Raw genomic sequence first — 19,568 nt, 5'->3', positions numbered from 1 at the left:
GTTGTTCCTTCCCCCACAGCGCTGCCAACAAGCACTGGCACCGCGGAGGATGTCATGTATGGCGGTGGAAAAGAGAAAACGCCATGGAACTGACGCAACATGGCGCTTTTACGCGCAAGTTTTCTCGCCGTTCTGAGACCAGGCGAGAGGAGCTATCGCACCTTCTGGTTGATCATCTGGAGAGGTGCGTGGCGGTCGGATCTCACGAGTGATGAGCAGGTCAGGACCGCCAGCTGAGCTTGAGAATGTACTGGACGCGGTGAGTGATGCGGTGCCGACGCGCACGCGACCAATTCTGAGCTCACATCAGCTCTGGTTAAATTCTCCAGCAAATTCCTCCAGATCTCGGACTTTTGTCAGCTCCGGTGACACTAAGGAGTGTTCGGGGAGCTGGGGAGACTTCCGGGGGGGAAAGGGTACATGCAAGACGCATCTGAGGTTTCTCACGCGCACTTGCGCGTTTCTCCCACAGAGCCGGATTTTATGTATGAGAGTGGGGGTTCTAGTGAATTCAGCTCGAGTACATGCTCTGTTGATTCAAGAGATAGAGAAGCGGCTTGTGTGATGCCCTTTCGTCAACGGCCCGCTCTGGGACTTTCGCGGGGGCGGGCCGGAGGACAACCCAACTTTCGTCAGGGCTGCAGTTCTGACACAACATTATTCGGCTTGGAATCGCCTGGTTTTACTTCAGTCCAGATGGCAGAGGGAAGTAATCAGGTGGGGCTATGCGCTCCAATTTGCCCATCAACCCCCGCGTTTTTCAGGGATTCTCTGGACATGCATGGCGGAGCAGGAAAAATTATCCTGTCTAAGAAATGAGGTCTCTACTCTGCTGCAGTAGAGCTGGTTCCTGCAGCAGAGATGATGACAGGGTTTTACTCCCGGTAATTCCTTGTGCCAAAGAAGACTGGGGGTTGGAGGCCCATACTGGACCTCAGCTATTTGAACAAATTGATAGCTACCCGCCCGTTTCGCATGTTGACGGTCAAGAAACTGCTCACAGGTGTTAGTCCAGGAGATTGGATGAAATCTATCGACCTGACTGACGCGTACTTTCACATCGAAAGTACTTGCTTTTTGCCCTCGAATCGTGTGTTTCAATACACTCGACTCCCGTTCGGCTACTCTCTGGCACAAGGGACCTTCACCAAGTGTGTGGAGGCGGCACTGGAGCCATTAAGAGTGAGTGGGGTGAGGATCGTCGCCCGGTCTGGCTCCGGGGCCCTATCCCCTGACTGGTTCTTCTGGCTGCCCCTCTGCCACGGTGCCTGCGCCTGGTGCCTCCCCCTCTCTGCTTCCTCGGTCGTCCTCGCCTGTGCTCGCCCTCTCGCGCCCCCGGTGGTGGTCCGCCTTCTCGCTGGTGTTTGGGGTCGGCTCTGGTGGTTATCTCGCCTGCCGGGCCCTGGTCTCCCTCGGGTTCCTGCCGCGGCTTGGGCCCCTGTGTCTGGATCTGCTGTGCTAGGTATGTGCCCTCTGGCCTGGCTATTTCAACCCCACCCCCCCCTCCCCTCTATATATCTTCACCCGTCACCGGAGTCTGTATACCTGTGTATTGTCTACATTTGCCCCAAACCCACACCTTTTTATTTCTCTCCCGGAGCCCCAGGGATCCACCTCCAGAGCTGCTGCTGATCCAGGGATCCACCTCCAGAGCTGTTGCTGATCCAGGGATCCACCTCCAGAGCTGCTGCTGATCCAGGATCTTCACCACGTCATCAGATCCCGAGTTCTCTCCAGCACCCCCATGGACCCTCCTACACTCTCCTCTTTTCTCTCACTATATCCTCCCTCACTCCTCTCCTTATCCATCTGTCTACCCCCCAATCCTTCCTCCCAGCCAGTCAAAGCGGCAGGCCGTCAACAATGAGTCGGGTTCCGCTCGAGGTTTCTGCCTTCTAAAAGGAAGTTTTTCCTCGCCATTGCTCACTGTACAGCTCACTGTACAGTGTTTTGTTTCTTGCTCTTTGTTGAATTGCTGGGATCTATTTTCCTTAATCAACTGTAGTCTTATTTCAACTGTATAGTGTCTTGAGATAACTTTGTTATGATAAGACACTTTAAATAAAATTGAATTGAATTGAATTGATCTTGACCTATCTGGACGACTGGTTGATCCTTGCCCGGTCAGAGGCAGAAAGGTACACTCACACACAGAAGGTGTTGAACCATATTGCCACCCTGGGATTCACGGTGAACCTCAGCAAGAGCGCTCTGACTCCAGTTAGACAGTTAGTTTACCTGGGGGTACTATTGAACACTGAGGAGGGATACGTGCGCCTCCCGGACGTGCGTATCCAGCCCATTCTCCGACTGACAACACAGTTTCTGTGTTCCCAAGCGGGAACAGGGTCGAAAGTGTGCCTTCCCGCTCGGGTTTTGCAGGACATCCAGTTTTTGGGAATCTGTAGCAAACCTCAGACGGAGAGTTCCATTGGGTTGCGTCCTTCACTCAGGTGTTCACAGACGCTTCTCTGACAGGTTGGGGAGGCACCTCGGGTCAGGCCTACGCCAGCGGGGGAGACCAGTGTACAGTCACATAAACTGGCTAGAGCTAAAGGCAATTTACAACGTCCTGCTTCACCTCTCTGCCCAACTGTCACGGTCCAACGTCCTAGTGCTATCCGACAGCTTCACCGCCGTGGCGTACATAAATCGCCAAGGTGTAGTCAGATCCCCAGCCCTTCTGAGTGTGGAAAAGAAGATTTGGCTGTGGGCAGACCGTCACCTGCTTTCTCTCAGAGCTCAGCATGTACTGGGCGAGCTGAACGCAGTAGCGGACAGACTGTCGGGTGGGGGCCGTCCAGGACGAATGGGGTCTGTCCGAGGCAGTGGAGAGCTGAGATATGGTCTCGGTTCGGTCACCCAGTGGCAGACCTCTTCGCCAGCAAGGAGAACTTCAGATGTCCTCTCTGGTTCTCCCTCAGGGCATCGGATTGCCTTTGGCCCCGTCGACACAAAGGCTTTATGCCTCAAAGTGGGGGATTATCTCCCGCTGGTGTGCAGACAGGTCCTTGGACCCGAGCTCCTGTTTGGTCTCCGGTGTACTGTCTTTCCTGCAACTTTTGCTGGATAGCGGATGGACTGTGGCGACAATGAGAGTGTTCGCATCAGCCATAGCAACGAGGCATGTCGGGTTTGAGGGTGCTTCGGCTCGCGCCCACCCTCTGGTGACGCGTTTTCTTACAGGGTGCCTGCAGGCTTCGACCTCCTGCAAGGCCTTCCAGCCCTCAGTGGGATCTCCAGTTTGTACTGGACTCTCTCACCCGACCTTCGAGCCTCTTGACCAAGTCCCACTGGATATCTTGTCTTTCAAGGTATCGCTCCTTCTGGCACTAACAACCACGAAGAGAGCGAGTGAGCTTTGTGCTCTCTCCACTAGCCCTGAGTGTGTTTTCTTGGCATCGAGGAGTCTTCGGTGTCATTGCGGCGGGTGGCTTTGTTTAGGCGCTCTGATGCCATATTCATCTGCCGCGGTAGATGCCGACAGGGTGAGGCGATCTCCTCCCAGAGGTTTTCTCATTGGGTGAGATCGGCCGTTATCCGGGCCTACCAAGCAGTGGGTGGATCTGCTCCTAGCGGACTGAGGGCACATTCCACCCGTGGTTTGGCAGCCTCAGTGCCTCTTTTGCGGGGTGTGGCAGCAGAGGACATCTGCTCAGCTTCTTCTTGGGCGTCCACGTCAACCTTTGCTAAGGCCTATCTCCTCGACGTGACGGCGGGATCAGTAGCTCACGGTTTTGAGTGCTGCTGTGCCCCCCTCGAGGCCCACGGCTCCAGTAGACTTGGATCCTGGGCCGGCCGGGCCCTAGCGATGCTGCTTCAGGAGCGGCGTCCAGCTGGGGGTACATTTATCCCGTCAGACTTCGCCTTGGGTTTAAACCATTAGCGAAGCGGTTAGGGGGCGGAGCACCAATATGAAGCAGTACCCCATAATCTCAGGTTCTACCAATTGGTGCGAAGCCCTCTAATCTCGTAGCCCAGCGGCCGCCCTTCTCGCTGAGTTTTCAGTTGGAGGAAGTGCGGCGGGTGTTTCCTGCCTTTATAGGAAGTGGACTACCCCCTGCTGGGTGGCGAGTTCATTAAGCTTTCTCAGAGACGAGGCGGTGCCTCGGAGTAAACCAATAACCAAGCGGTTAGAGGGCTTGCTGATACCACTGTTAGTACAAAGACTAAACTGATGCATACTAACTTTTAGTATACTAAGAGTAGTATGCGATTTGAGACACAGCACTGTGCTGAAAATGCACCTGTAAGTATATGCATATATATGCATTTATATATGACGTAACTTCCATTTGAAACGTCACTAAGATGGCGGCTGTTTAGGGTGGTTAGTGTCCATCGAACCATGCTCAGTTTTGTGGGTGTGTTAGTACGCCAATTTAGTGTGCATGGCGCACTAAATTTCGCATACTAAGAATTGAGACGCACTAACGCACTAAAAATACTAACTTTTAGTACGCTAGTATGCGATTTGAGACACAGCACTGGTCTGGTGTTCTCCTGCTCTGCAGCTGCCACTGATTGCTGGAAGCATTCTTATTCTGCTCACTCTCCCTGAGTCTTTGTCGGTTCGTCACACTCGCTGTCCCATGTTGTCTAGTGTTTATTTCACGTTATAGACTCCTGTTTCGAGATTGTTTTGCCTTCCCGGTTTTGACCCTGGTACTTTTCTCGCCTTTCTGCCTGCCTGTGCCCCTGACCTGTTTTTCGGATATCGCTCCTGTTTGCTTTTTTTCCTGGATTGCTTTTGACGATCCCTCTGCCTGCCCCTAAATAAAACTGTCAAGTTTGACAAACAGACACTTACTGCTCCTGGGTTTCCTTCCGCATCATGACACAGGCAGGTTACTCAGTAACATTGTTGCAATGAAAAAAAGAGGACTTCTTGGGAAAGCGTTTCAGGAATGTTCAGTAGTTGAAATTAATCTGGGTTGGGTTGCACTATAAACATAGGAGTGACATTTTTCCACTGAACAACCGTTAGCTAGCTACCCTGCTACCTAGCTAACAGTGCTGTGCTTTTAAGCAAAATATAGAAGTTGTGATCTTTTGCAATAATTATCCGATTATCTTCCGTCAGACGTTTGAAGTGTCTGCTGGCTTATTGGCCAATTGATGTTGATTGTGATGTCATTGATCAGTTGATTAAACAACATTGAACATATAATGAAGTAGAATTGATCTCTTTGATTTGTTTGGAACTCAAGTGCAATGCAATAAAAAACATTATAATCCACTTTCTTCTGTTTCCTTCTTTCTGTACAACACATTTAAACACACATGACCACTTAAGATGTTTTACAAAAACATATTAGGAATCATTAATTCAATCTTTTAACGCTTTGAAAAAGAAAATCAATTGATAAAACTAACACAGCATCCGTGTTTCCTTCTCTCCTACTTTGTCTCTCTGATGTTGTTTTTACCATCATTATCACCATCACCACTGACATTGTTATCTTCATCCTCATCTTCATTACCATCAACAACATGATTTCATTCAGTCATCTCCATCATTGACCAAGGGATCATCCTGATACTCTTCAACATCATCACCAGACTGTTGCATGACTGTGTATATTTGACTTTTAAATTGAAATATTGATACTTTAATGGGAACTGCGAGGTGACAATTTATGTTGGGGTATCCTGACCGAAGTGAAGACCTGCCTTAGTATCAATAAGAACATTTTTAAAAGAGCAAAGATGTGCTACGTTGGAATCATAAGTTAATAATTACTTGATGACATTGTGAAAAACTCCATGGTGATAAATGATATGTTCAAATACAAGGAAGTTGTTCTGTGGTTTCAGGAATGATTTGGAGGGTTACCACAGTAATCATTAAATTCCAGTGTAGCAACATTGCACTTATCTGGAACACTTAACTTTAAAACTTCTATTCCGGCGTCTTCTTTTGTATCCCAACCTTATTTATTCTTGTCATCGCTTTCACAATCCTGAATCATGGGCATTGGCATCACCGACTTCACCATCAGCCTGACCACCAATGGTACCATTAAAGCAGTGAGTTCTTCATAAGATTGGTAAAAGGCGATCTCAGGTTCAGGTTCTGGCGTGGACAGAGATTCTTATTTTAGATCTGAGTCCAAGTACAACCTGAGGTGTAATACATTGATGACACATCTATAAATCGGAGTCCCATTGTGTGTCTGTGTAAGATTAAGATCAAAGAACAACACAATATTCTTGATAAAATGGCAGGTTACTCATTAACGTTGTTGTAATAAAAAAATTAAAAAAGGACTTCTTAGGAAAATGTTTCAGGACTGTTCATCAGTTTATTATCTACTGTAGGTTGGTTGCACCATAAACATAGGGGTGGCATTTTTCCACTGAACAACACTTTGTGAGGCGAGTGGTATAAATAAGCAGCAACTTTCGGAGTTACCACCAGTTTTCTTCAAGATCGCCTACACAACATGAACAGGTTTGTGTGTATATGTCATGTCAATCTCCTTCGATTGTCCATTCTTTGTGTTGCTCTTGGTTTACATTTGATGTCTTTCAAACATTTTTAAGTGTATGCGAAAGTACTGTATCTCTTGGTAACTGTCTTGAATTGTGTTCAATCTGTTTGTCACGTGATTGTGTCTGTGAATTATTTTTTCAAGTTGTTCCTATGTCTGTGTTATCTTTTATGAATATGTTCATGCCATCCACCTGTGTGTATCATTTTGTGCGTTTTGAATATTATTTTTTTTCGGACTGATTTGTGTGTGCGCATATCTCAGATTTTATTTTATATAAATCTGTTTTTTTCTTCTATTCATGACAGCATCATGGCTTCTTCAGACACTGCAATGAAGGTGGCTGCAATGGGACGACCTTTCACCTTAGGGATGTTGTACGACGCCCGGACTGAACAGGTGGTGCCAGGTGAGAACACAAAAAGAATCACTGAACAATGAATGAAAGTAAAATAAGGCGTCAGAATAAGCATTGCTGATAATTGAATTACAAGAAATGAAGGCGACAAACATACAAACACATCGTGAATCCTGAGATAACAAATGAGTTAATAATGCATCTCTGCACCAAACTCAGTGTGAGCTCATGTCTTCACCAGGTTTTTCACTGTGGGGTCCACAAGTCCTGGATAAGAACACCGTGGAGACTGGAGAACCCAGCAGCCAGTTCCAAGTCCTGGCTTCAGACTCTCTTGAGTCCAAGACCTCCATGTTGGACGTTAATGCGTCTTTGAAGGCCAGTTTTCTTGGAGGTCTCATTGAAGTCAGTGGCTCTGCCAAATACCTGAGTGATTACAAGAAGCTTAGGAATCAATGCAGGGCCACATTCCAGTACCAGGGCTCCACTGTCTTCAGGCAGTTGTCCTTGACCTCTTTGGGGCCGCTGGATGAAAACCAGCAGAAAATCATTGATATGAACCTCGCTACACATGTGGTCACTGGCATTGTTTACGGCGCCAACGCCTTCTTTGCCTTTGACAGCGAGAAGTTGGAGTCCAGCTCGGTCCAGAACATCCAAGGTCAGATCAATGCAGTGATGAAAAAGATCCCTTTATTTGATGTTGAGGGTGAAGTTAAAATTGATCTGACAGAGGAGGAGAAGAATTTGACCAACAAGTTCTCCTGCACCTTCTACGGTGACGTTCTTCTGGAGAGCAACCCTGCCACATTTGAAGAAGCTGTGAAGACCTACGTGAACCTTCCTAAGTTGCTGAGAGCAAGCAAAGATAGCGTCGCTCCATTGAGGGTGTGGATGCTGCCTCTCGTCACCCTGTACCCCAAAGCTCCTGAGGTTCCAAAGAATATCAGCATTCAGTTGGCAAGGAAAGCAGAAGAGGTTATTGAAGATCTGAAGAAGTTCCAGATTAACTGCAATGAGGCACAGTCGGAGCTTGTCTCCAAGACCTTCCCTGATCTTGGCCGCTTGCTGTTCAGATTCAATAACCTCTGTGGCTACTACGTTAAGTTTCTTCAGCGCTCTTTGTCGACCAAACTCCCCTTGATCCGTGTAGGTTCAGAAGAGGAAAATGAGTTGATAGATCTCTTTCAGAAAAGAGACACATCACCTTTCAGTCAAGTGAAACTGAGTCAGTGGATGGACAACAAAGTCCGAGAAGTAACAGTGATGCAGTCCATCGCTGATATGATGGCTGACACCAACGTGAAGTTTGTACAGAGTCAGTCAGAGTTGGACAAAGAGATTCTTGAGGCTAATGTCCATGACGCCCTCTGCTATGTCTTCACCTCCCTGGAGATTGATGACCCATGTCTGGAAGAAATGGCAAAGTACCTGGATTCAGCTGAGCCTACAGCTCAGAATGATGTGCCGTGGTACTTCTCCCCCACCGTGCTCTCCAGCATGCGGGTAAAAGCCAACAATTTCCGTGACTTAGCTGCAGCTCTGAGGGACAGCAGAGGTGTGAAGTTCTTCATGACTGCCTTGCCAAATAGCAAATACGAGGGCGCCACTATCTACCACTACCAGAGTGGTACTCTGGTGTCTGACGACTTCTCCAGACCTCCACCTCCTGACCACCCAGAGAAGGTCACAAACAAACAGGACCTGATTTGGTGTGAGTAGTCTCTTTGTGTTTTGGATAACCCTTTTATAAAGGTGGTTTTCATGAGCCTTCACGAAAAACTAACATTATCAACCATTTCTTCTTACCAGACGCTGATGGTGACCTGACCTTCGATCCGAACACAGCCAACAATTCCATAAGTTTGTCTGACGACCGTAAGAAAGCCACACATGGAGAAGATCAGTCGTACCTGGATCTTCCAGAGCGCTTTGACCCGGCGCAACAAGTGATTTGCTCCAAAGGGATGACTGGTCGCTGCTACTGGGAGGTGGAGTGGAGTGACGGTGTTGAGGATGATATCGCTGTTGGGGTTGCTTACAAGAGGATTGACAGGAAAACTGACCACACTAGCTGGTTGGGAAACAGTCCTTACTCCTGGTGTTTTGGGAAAGTTACTGCTCGTGCTGTGTCATTCACAGGCCACGATAGCTATTGGACTAAAACACAACTTCCATCCACTGGCCTCAACCGATTGGGTGTGTTTCTGGACTGGCCAGGTGGTACTCTGAGCTTCTACAAGGCCTCCACCACTCAACTGACTCACTTGCACACTTTCTCAGACAGCTTCATATCTACAGTTTACCCAGGGTGCTACCTGAAAAATAAGCGGAGCTTCATTCACTTCTGCCCAATTGAGTGAGTCAGCACCGTTAGCTAGCTACCCTGCTACCTAGCTAAGAGTGCTGTGCTTTTAAGCAAAATATAGAAGTTCTGATCTTTTGCAATAATTATCCGATTAGCTTTCCGTCAGACGTTTGAAGTGTCTGCTGGCTTATTGGCCAATTGATGTTGATTGTGATGTCATTGATCAGTTGATTAAACAACATTGAACATTTAATGAAGTAGAATTTATCTCTTTGATTTGTTTGGAACTCCAGTGCAATGCAATAAAAAACATTATAATTCACTTTCTACTGTTTCCTTCTTTCTATACAACACATTCAAACACACATGACCACTCAAGATGTGTTAGTAAAACATATTATTAAAATTAAAATTAAAATCATTAAAAAAGCAAAGGTGTGCTATGTTGGAATCAAAAGTTAATAATTACTTGATGACATTGTGAAAAACTCCATGGATCATCAGTTCAAATACAAGGAAGTTGTTCTGTGGTTTCGGGAATGATTTGGAGCAGGGGTGCCCACACTTTTTCGGTTTGCGAGCTACTTTTATAATGATCAAGTCCACAAGATCTACCTTCATCAAATTTGCGCAACGTAGCAAAGTAAGAACATACTTTACTCAGATGATTTGCACTGAATGAAGTGAATGGACTAATAATCAGTCATCATGGAAGGATGTGTGGATTTAATTATCTTCATATAAATACTGACTTACATAAATAACTAGATTCAAATAATGCAGTCCGTGAGGAGCATATTTCCTCATAAGAAGATACTTTTCCTCTGAGAGTAACTTCCAAAAATGTCCACGAGACCCAGTCTTAAGCTCAGTGTCAGCATGTGTTAATCTCATCCTCCACGGCAGACAAGTTCAGACTCATATGTACTAAGAATTGCATTGATTTCCAACTAAAAATGGTAATTCATTCGAACCCAAATGGTGCACAAAACAGTTTATATTTGTTAATTTTAAAAATGTCTGACATGAATCACACTTGTAAATGAGTTCAGATGTTGGTGTAAATGTTTATATTTTACATACACGCTTATTAACAAGAATACTGCATTTACAGAGGCGACCAGTGGATTATTTCAATTTTAAAACATCTTTATATGGAGTTTAACGAGAATAAAACTGTTAATCAGTAACTTGACATCATCATCGCTTTGTCTGATCGTCTCTGACCGTCCTTAAAATTTGTGGCTCACCTGCAAACTACTGTTTAACGTGTTTGGGACATCCAAACAAAACATTCTCCAATAGAAAAAAAACACATGCAACTTCAATTCAGCTTGTTGTACAAACGGTTGCTGAGGAGACTCGTTTCTAACAACACCTTGCAACAGGTACACCTACGTGTATAGCTTAGATTTCCACAACAAGCGTTTTATTTCATGAAATAACTGCATGCACACAGCTAGAGGGAGTGTGTAACTAAAACTTCACCGCTGAGTGACCGGTCGTGACCAGTACCAGCTGATGGCCAGGAGGTGAGAATACTGACTGCAGCATATTTTAAAGATTCTTTAGAAAAGTGAGACACAGTTATGCAACTTCTTAAGAAAAGAGAAGAGGATCTGCTGCTGAGGTCATTGAGGGAAGTTAATGCTATATAATACACACCCAAACCTCACTGACACCCATCACTCCAGCATCTACACCAAACGTCTACACAACTTTTGTAAGTTTCTTATCAGTTTTTTATTCCGTCTGATATTTCTGGTCCGTGTGGTTGTCTTCTAAATTACCCTGTATGTCAGTGCTTTCTTTTTGTCAATGTTTTAGTGTTTGTTTCTGAAGAGCAAAATGTGTGTTTGTGTCTTTTTAATTCATGTGCCCGTCTGTCCAGCATTGTGAGACTCTCTTTGTGTTCATGAGTGGGTTTTTCGGCATGTGTTTGTGCGGTAGTATGGTTTTATTTTTACACCCAAATATTGTGTGATAAAACGATCAAAGCACGGAGTCGCTTCCGTCGCTCCAACACGACATCACATCCATCCCGGGTCTTATACTTCGCTTCGTGGAGAGAGATGAACAATCAAGAGTGTGTCACTGGTTGTTTTTTCGCCGCTCCAAGTAAAACAAAATACAAGCTTTACGATCGCGACCGGACACACTTTGTCCCGGCGACTGTACTGGCGATTTTCCCGTCCGGGAGGCCGTCTCTTTCCGGCCAAATGGTCCTTTCAAGTTCCATGTGTCCCGATCCCCTATTGAGAGACTTCCTAATTTGTTTTCTTATAATCTAATCATTCAAATGTTCTCGGGTGGGGGTTTCCGTCTTTTAACCCCCTTTCCTTGTGTGTCTTGCTTCGTTCTTTGTTCTACGATTTAAGGTGTGATTTGCAGATAAACAGATGTTTTAAATTACCGGTGTCGTATCTCTAATTCTGATCCAAGCTTGCCTTGAACTAGTGTGAATCAGTCTGGAGTGAAATGTTGATTGTGAGTGTGTAGTCACGTACCCGCTCTTAGATCAAGCGAGTAATTTATACTTTATATTTTGATTATCTTTTAGCATTAATTTAAGTATGGCGTATTAGTATAGTATATAATAATTTTAATCTAACAGTGAGGTGATTTTAAATGCTCCAACATCATTCTCTACAGTTTCTAAAAATCACAGATTTCCACAAAAGAAAAATCAATAAAACACATCGACAATAATTTATAACTGTATAATTCACTTTGTTTATTTTTCAAGACACAACATTTCTTATAATAGTCTGGTTCTAAATCAATGTCCCTGGGTGTTGGATTAAAATCATGTGTTCCAGAAGTCAAGGAAAAGAAATGTTCAGGAAAATGTCACTTAAATTTTCAGCAAAACTTTTTACATCTGAAAGTTTCAGCTGCTCCTGAAACCAATACACAACTCAACAAATAAAGGTGTGTGTGTTTATATGTGTATGCATTATGTGTGAGTGCATGTGTTTGGTGTTTATGTGCATGTTTATCCTGTGTGTAACACTTGTTGTTTCAGCATCATGGCTTCTTCAGACACTGCAATGAAAGTGGCTGCAATGGGACGACCTTTCACCTTAGGGATGTTGTACGACGCCCAGACTGAACAGGTGGTGCCAGGTGAGAACACAAAAAAAATCACTGAGCAATGACATGAAGGCGACAAACATACAAACACATCATGAATCCTGAGATAACAAATGAGTTAATAATGCATCTCTGCACCAAACTCAGTGTGAGCTCATGTCTTCACCAGGTTTGTCACTGTGGGATCCACAAGTCCTGGATAAGAACACCGTGGAGACTGGAGAACCCAGCAGCCAGTTCCAAGTCCTGGCTTCAGACTCTCTTGAGTCCAAGACCTCCATGTTGGACGTTAATGCGTCTTTGAAGGCCAGTTTTCTTGGAGGTCTCATTGAAGTCAGTGGCTCTGCCAAATACCTGAGTGATTACAAGAAGCTTAGGAATCAATGCAGGGCCACATTCCAGTACCAGGGCTCCACTGTCTTCAGGCAGTTGTCCTTGACCTCTTTGGGGCCGCTGGATGAAAACCAGCAGAAAATCATTGATATGAACCTCGCTACACATGTTGTCATTGGCATTGTTTACGGCGCCAATGCCTTCTTTGCCTTTGACAGCGAGAAGTTGGAGTCCAGTTCGGTCCAGAACATCCAGGGTCAGATCAATGCAGTGATGAAAAAGATCCCTTTATTTGATGTTGAGGGTGAAGTTAAAATTGATCTGACAGAGGAGGAGAAGAATTTGACCAACAAGTTCTCCTGCACCTTCTACGGTGACGTTCTTCTGGAGAGCAACCCTGCCACATTTGAAGAAGCTGTGAAGACCTACGTGAACCTTCCTAAGTTGCTGAGAGCAAGCAAAGATAGCGTCGCTCCATTGACGGTGTGGATGCTGCCTCTCGTCACCCTGTACCCCAAAGCTCCTGAGGTTCCAAAGAACATCAGCATTCAGTTAGCAAGGAGAGCAGAAGAGGTTATTGAAGATCTGAAGAAGTTCCAGATTAACTGCAATGAGGCTCAGTCGGAGCTTGTCTCCAAGACCTTCCCTGATCTTGGCCGCTTGCTCTTAAGATTCAATAACCTCTGTGGCTACTACGTTGAGTTTCTTCAGCGCTCTCTTTCGACCGAACTCCCCTTGATCCGTGTAGGTTCAGAAGAGGAAAAGGAGTTGATTGATCTCTTCCAGAAAAGAGAAACATCACCTTTCAGTCAAGTGAAACTGAGTCAGTGGATGGACAACAAAGTCCGAGAAGTAACAGTGATGCAGTCCATCGCTGATATGATGGCTGACACCAACGTGAAGTTTGTACAGAGTCAGTCAGAGTTGGACAAAGAGATTCTTGAGGCTAATGTCCATGACGCCCTCTGCTATGTCTTCACCTCCCTGGAGATTGATGACCCATGTCTGGAAGAAATGGCAAAGTACCTGGATTCAGCTGAGCTTACAGCTCAGAATGATGTGCCGTGGTACTTCTCCCCCACCGTGCTCTCCAGCATGCGGGAGAAAGCCAACAATTTCCGTGACTTAGCTGCAGCTCTGAGGGACAGCAGAGGTGTGAAGTTCTTCATGACTGCCTTGCCAAATAGCAAATACGAGGGCGCCACAATCTACCACTACCAGAGTGGTACTCTGGTGTCTGACGACTTCTCCAGGCCTCCACCTCCTGACCACCCAGAGAAGGTCACAAACAAACAGGACCTGATTTGGTGTGAGTAGTCTCTTTGTGTTTTGGATGACCCTTTTATAAAGGTGGTTCTCATGAGCCTTCACGAAAAACTAACATTATCAACCATTTCTTCTTACCAGACGCTGATGGTGACCTGACCTTCGATCCGAACACAGCCAACAATTCCATAAGTTTGTCTGACGACCATAAGAAAGCCACACATGGAGAAGATCAGTCGTACCCGGATCTTCCAGAGCGCTTTGACCCGGCGCAACAAGTGATTTGCTCCAAAGGGATGACTGGTCGCTGCTACTGGGAGGTGGAGTGGAGTGACGGTGTTGAGGATAATATGGCTGTAGGAGTTGCTTACAAGAGGATTTACCGGAAGAACGACACCACTAGCTGGTTAGGAAAAAATCCTTACTCTTGGTGTTTTGGGGAAATTTCTGCTCGTGCTGTGTCAATGAAAGGCCACAATGACCAGTGGACTGAAACACCACTTCCACCCACTGGCCTCACCCGATTGGGTGTGTTTCTGAACTGGCCAGGTGGTACTCTGAGCTTCTACAAGGCCTCCACCACTGAGCTGACTCACTTGTACACTTTCTCAGACAGTTTCATAGCTCCAGTTTACCCAGGGTGCTTCCTGGTAAATAAGCAAAGCTTCATTCACTTCTGCCCAATTGAGTGAGTCAGCACCGTTTGATAGCTACCCTGCTAGCTAGCTAAGAGTGCTGTGCTATTAAGCAAAATATAGAAGTTGTGATCTTTTGCAATAATTATCCGATTAGCTTTCCGTCAGACGTTTGAAATGTCTGCTGGCTTATTGTCCAATTGATGTTGATTGTGATGTCATTGATCAGTTGATTAAACAACATTGAACATTTAATGAAGTAGAATTGATCTCTATGATTTGTTTGGAACTCCAGTGCATTGCAATAAAAAACATTATAATCCACTTTCTACTGTTTCCTTCTTTCTATACAACACATTCAAACAAACCTGACCACTCAAGATGTTTTACAAAAACATATTAGGAATCATTAATTCAATCTTTTAACGTTTTGAGAAAGAAAATCTATTGATAAAACTAACACAGCATCTGTGTTTCCTTCTCTCTTACTTTGTCTCTCTGATGTTGTTTTTAACATCATTATCACCATCACCACTGACATTGTTATCTTCATCCTCATCATCATTACCATCAACAAAATGATTAAATTCAGTCATTATTTGACTTTTAAATTGAAATATTGATACTTTAATGGGAACAGCGAGGTGACAATTTATGTTGGGGTATCCTGACCGAAGTGAAGACTTGCCTTCAAAAATTAATAATTACTTGATGACATTGTGAAAAACTCCATTGATCATTAGTACTAGTACAAGGAAGTTGTTCTGTGGTTTCGGGAACGATTTGGAGGGTTAACACAGTAATCATTAAATTCCAGTGTAGCAACATTGCACTTATCTGGAACACTTAACTTTAAAACTTCTATTCCGGCGTCTTCTTTTGTATCCCAACCTTAATTATTGTTGTCATCGCTTTCACAATCCTGAATCATGGGCATTGGCATCACCAACTTCACCATCAGCTTGACCACCAATGGTAACATTAAAGCAGTGCGTTCTTCATAAGATTGGTAAAAGTCGATCTCAGGTTCAGGTTCTGGCGTGGACAGAGATTCTTATTCTGGATCTGAGTCCAAGAACAACCTGAGGTACAATACATTGATGACACATCTGTAAATATGAGTCCCATTGTGTGTCTGTGTAAGATTAAGATCAAAGAACAACACAATATTCTTGATAAAATGGCAGGTTACTCATTAACGTTGTTGTAATAAAAAAATTAAAAAAGGACTTCTTAGGAAAGCGTTTCAGGACTGTTCATCAGTTTATTATCTACTGTAGGTGGGTTGCACCATAAACATAGGGGTGGCATTTTTCCACTGAACAACACTTTGTGAGGCGAGTGGTATAAATAAGCAGCAACTTTCGGAGTTACCACCAGTTTTCTTCAAGATCGCCTACACAACATGAACAGGTTTGTGTGTATATGTCATGTCAATCTCCTTCGATTGTCCATTCTTTGTGTTGCTCTTGGTTTACATTTGATGTCTTTCAAACATTTTTAAGTGTATGCGAAAGTATCTCTCGGTAACTGTCTTGAATTGTGTTCAATCTGTTTGTCACGTGATTGTGTCCGTGAATTATTATTTTTAAGTTGTTCCTATGTCTGTGTTATCTTAAATCAGATGGTTTGTGTCTGTCTCTCAGATGTAGGGAGTCATAGTGTATTTTTTATGTTTATGCCATCCACCTGTGTGTATCATTTTGTGCGTTTTGAATATTATTTTTTTCAGACTGATTTGTGTGTGCGCATATCTCAGATTTTATTTTATATAAATCTGTTTTTTTCTTCTATTCATGACAGCATCATGGCTTCTTCAGACACTTCAATGAATGAGGCCGCAATGGGACGACCTTTCACCTTAGGGATGTTGTACGACGCCCGGACTGAACAGTTGGTGCCAGGTGAGAACACAAAAGGAATCACTGAGCAATTAATGAAAGTAAAATTAGGCGTCAGAAGAAGCATTGCTGATAATTGAATTACAAGAAATGAAGGCGACAAACATACAAACACATCTTGAATCCTGAGATAACAAATGAGTTAATAATGCATCTCTGCACCAAACTCAGTGTGAGCTCATGTCTTCACCAGGTTTGTCACTGTGGGGTCCACAAGTCCTGGATAAGAACACCGTGGAGACTGGAGAACCCAGCAGCCAGTTCCAAGTCCTGGCTTCAGACTCTCTTGAGTCCAAGACCTCCATGTTGGACGTTAATGCGTCTTTGAAGGCCAGTTTTCTTGGAGGTCTCATTGAAGTCAGTGGCTCTGCCAAATACCTGAGTGATTACAAGAAGCTTAAGAATCAATGCAGGGCCACATTCCAGTACCAGGGCTCCACTGTCTTCAGGCAGCTGTCCTTGACCTCTTTGGGGCCGCTGGATGAAAACCAGCTGAAAATCATTGATATGAACCTCGCTACACATGTGGTCACTGGCATTGTTTACGGCGCCAACGCCTTCTTTGCCTTTGACAGCGAGAAGTTGGAGTCTAGTTCGGTCCAGAACATCCAGGGTCAGATCAAAGCAGTGATGAAAAAGATCCCTTCATTTGATGTTGAGGGTGAAGTTAAAATTGATCTGACAGAGGAGGAGAAGAATTTGACTAACAAGTTCTCCTGCACCTTCTACGGTGACGTTTTTCTGGAGAGCAACCCTGCCACATTTGAAGAAGCTGTGAAGACCTACGTGAACCTTCCTAAGTTGCTGAGAGCAAGCAAAGATAGCGTCGCTCCATTGAAGGTGTGGATGCTGCCTCTCGTCACCCTGTACCCCAAAGCTCCTGAGGTTCCAAAGAATATCAGCATTCAGTTGGCAAGGAAAGCAGAAGAGGTTATTGAAGATCTGAAGAAGTTCCAGATTAACTGCAATGAGGCACAGTCGGAGCTTGTCTCCAAGACCTTCCCTGATCTTGGCCGCTTGCTGCTCAGATTCAATAACCTCTGTGGCTACTACGTTGAGTTTCTTCAGCGCTCTCTGTCGACCAAACTCCCCTTGATCCGTGTAGGTTCAGAAGAGGAAAAGGAGTTGATAGACCTCTTCCAGAAAAGAGACACATCACCTTTCAGTCAAGTGAAACTGAGTCAGTGGATGGACAACAAAGTCCGAGAAGTGACAGTGATGCAGTCCATCGCTGATATGATGGCTGACACCAACGTGAAGCTTGTAGAGAGTCAGTCAGAGTTGGACAAAGAGATTCTTGAGGCCAATGTCCATGACGCCCTCTGCTATGTCTTCACCTCCCTGGAGATTGATGACCCATGTCTGGAAGAAATGGAAAAGTATCTGGATTCAGCTGAGCCTACAGCTCGGAATGATGTGCCGTGGTACTTCTCCCCCACCGTGCTCTCCAGCATGCGGGTGAAAGCCAACAATTTCCGTGACTTAGCTGCAGCTCTGAGGGACAGCAGAGGTGTGAAGTTCTTCATGACTGCCTTGCCAAATAGCAAATACGAGGGCGCCACCATCTACCACTACCAGAGTGGTACTCTGGTGTCTGACGACTTCTCCAGACCTCCACCTCCTGACCACCCAGAGAAGGTCACAAACAAACAGGACCTGATTTGGTGTGAGTAGTCTCTTTGTGTTTTGGATGACCCTTTTATAAAGGTGGTTTTCATGAGCCTTCACGAAAAACTAACATTATCAACCATTTCTTCTTACCAGACGCTGATGGTGACCTGACCTTCGATCCGAACACAGCCAACAATTCCATACGTTTGTCCGACGACCATAAGAAAGCCACACATGGAGAAGATCAGTCGTACCCGGATCTTCCAGAGCGCTTTGACCTGGTGCCACAAGTGATTTGCTCCAAAGGGATGACTGGTCGCTGCTACTGGGAGGTGGAGTGGAGTGACGGTGTTGAGGATGATATCGCTGTAGGGGTTGCTTACAAGAGGATTGACAGGAAGACTGACTACACTAGCTGGTTAGGAAACAGTCCTGACTCCTGGTGTTTTGGGAAAGTTACTGCTCATGCTGTGTCATTCACAGGCCACGATAACTATTGGACTGAAACACAACTTCCATCCACTGGCCTCAACCGATTGGGTGTGTTTCTGGACTGGCCAGGTGGTACTCTGAGCTTCTACAAGGCCTCCACCACTGAGCTGACTCACTTGTACACTTTCTCAGACAGCTTCATATCGCCAGTTTACCCAGGGTGCTACCTGAAAAATAAGCGGAGCTTCATTCACTTCTGCCCAATTGAGTGAGTCAGCACCGTTAGCTAGCTACCCTGCTACCTACCTTACAGTGCTGTTCTTTCAAGCAAAATATAGAATTTGTGATCTTCTGCAATAATTATCCGATTATCTTTCCGTCAGACGTTTGAAGTGTCTGCTGGCTTATTGGCCAATTGATGTTGATTGTGATGTCATTGATCAGTTGATTAAACAACATGGAACATATAATGAAGTAGAATTGATCTCTTTGATTTGTTTGGAACTCCAGTGCAATGCAATAAAAACCATTATAATCCACTTTCTTCTGTTTCCTTCTTTCTATTCAACACATTCAAACACACATGACCACTCAAGATGTGTTAGTAAAATATATTATTAAAATTAAAATGATTAAAAAAGCAAAGGTGTGCTACGTTGGAATCGAAAGTTAATAATTACTTGATGACATTGTGAAAAACTCCATGGATCATTAGTTCAAATACAAGGAAGTTGTTCTGTGGTTTCGGGAATGATTTGGAGCAGGGGTGCCCACACTTTTTCGGTTTGCCAGCTACTTTTATAATGATCAAGTCCACAAGATCTACTTTCATCAAATTTGATCAACGTAAGTAAGAACAGACTTAACTCAAATGGTGCACAAAAAAATATTCAGATGTAAGAATCTGTGCGTGACACGAATTATAGCCCTTTTCTATGTCCATCAAAATCAACAAAGAATTCAGACGGGTTCATCCCTTTCCATGCCTCCATTTCAATATGTCGATCATATTTAAATGAAGCAAAAGACTTAAATTTCTCCTTTCTGTGATGATGAAAAAAACAAAAACAAATGAAAACATGAATTCATACTAACAGTTTATATTTGTTAATTTTAAACATGTCTGACATGAATCAC

General features: G+C 44.6%; 3 protein-coding genes across 3 annotated transcripts; all 3 read left to right on the top strand.

The window, feature by feature from the left end:
- The first annotated feature begins 6,394 nt into the window (after positions 1-6,394).
- LOC148085828 (stonustoxin subunit beta-like) lies at positions 6,395-9,275 on the top strand. Its single transcript, XM_087783911.1, has 4 exons — positions 6,395-6,454; positions 6,803-6,903; positions 7,094-8,566; positions 8,665-9,275. Exons 1-4 carry the CDS (start codon positions 6,447-6,449, stop codon positions 9,213-9,215), a joined length of 2,133 nt encoding a protein of 710 aa, XP_087640037.1. The 5' UTR covers positions 6,395-6,446; the 3' UTR covers positions 9,216-9,275.
- Positions 9,276-12,159: 2,884 nt separating this feature from the next.
- LOC148085827 (stonustoxin subunit beta-like) lies at positions 12,160-14,544 on the top strand. The gene is made up of 3 exons (XM_087783913.1): positions 12,160-12,286; positions 12,423-13,895; positions 13,994-14,544. Exons 1-3 carry the CDS (start codon positions 12,190-12,192, stop codon positions 14,542-14,544), a joined length of 2,121 nt encoding a protein of 706 aa, XP_087640039.1. The 5' UTR covers positions 12,160-12,189.
- Positions 14,545-16,290: 1,746 nt separating this feature from the next.
- On the top strand, positions 16,291-18,970 carry LOC148085826 (stonustoxin subunit beta-like). The gene is made up of 3 exons (XM_087783910.1): positions 16,291-16,391; positions 16,582-18,054; positions 18,153-18,970. The coding sequence occupies exons 1-3, from the start codon at positions 16,295-16,297 to the stop codon at positions 18,701-18,703; spliced, it is 2,121 nt and encodes a 706-aa protein (XP_087640036.1). The 5' UTR covers positions 16,291-16,294; the 3' UTR covers positions 18,704-18,970.
- The last annotated feature ends 598 nt before the right edge of the window (positions 18,971-19,568 follow it).

Source organism: Callionymus lyra, chromosome 2, assembly GCF_982586985.1.
Source record: "Callionymus lyra chromosome 2, fCalLyr1.hap1.1, whole genome shotgun sequence".
Classification (NCBI taxonomy): domain Eukaryota; kingdom Metazoa; phylum Chordata; class Actinopteri; order Syngnathiformes; family Callionymidae; genus Callionymus; species Callionymus lyra.
The sequence above is the reverse complement of the archived record's forward strand: the minus strand, read 5'-3'. Positions and strand labels throughout refer to the sequence as shown.

Bases quoted from the DNA above. Each gene is read 5' to 3' on its own strand.
- LOC148085828 (XM_087783911.1), top strand. The intron at 6,904-7,093 runs GTGAGAACACAA...TGTCTTCACCAG, and splicing joins GACTGAACAGGTGGTGCCAG to GTTTTTCACTGTGGGGTCCA. The intron at 8,567-8,664 runs GTGAGTAGTCTC...TCTTCTTACCAG, and splicing joins CAAACAGGACCTGATTTGGT to ACGCTGATGGTGACCTGACC.
- LOC148085827 (XM_087783913.1), top strand. From the start codon at position 12,190: ATGGCTTCTTCAGACACTGCAATGAAAGTGGCTGCAATGGGACGACCT. The intron at 12,287-12,422 runs GTGAGAACACAA...TGTCTTCACCAG, and splicing joins GACTGAACAGGTGGTGCCAG to GTTTGTCACTGTGGGATCCA. The intron at 13,896-13,993 runs GTGAGTAGTCTC...TCTTCTTACCAG, and splicing joins CAAACAGGACCTGATTTGGT to ACGCTGATGGTGACCTGACC.
- LOC148085826 (XM_087783910.1), top strand. From the start codon at position 16,295: ATGGCTTCTTCAGACACTTCAATGAATGAGGCCGCAATGGGACGACCT. The intron at 16,392-16,581 runs GTGAGAACACAA...TGTCTTCACCAG, and splicing joins GACTGAACAGTTGGTGCCAG to GTTTGTCACTGTGGGGTCCA. The intron at 18,055-18,152 runs GTGAGTAGTCTC...TCTTCTTACCAG, and splicing joins CAAACAGGACCTGATTTGGT to ACGCTGATGGTGACCTGACC.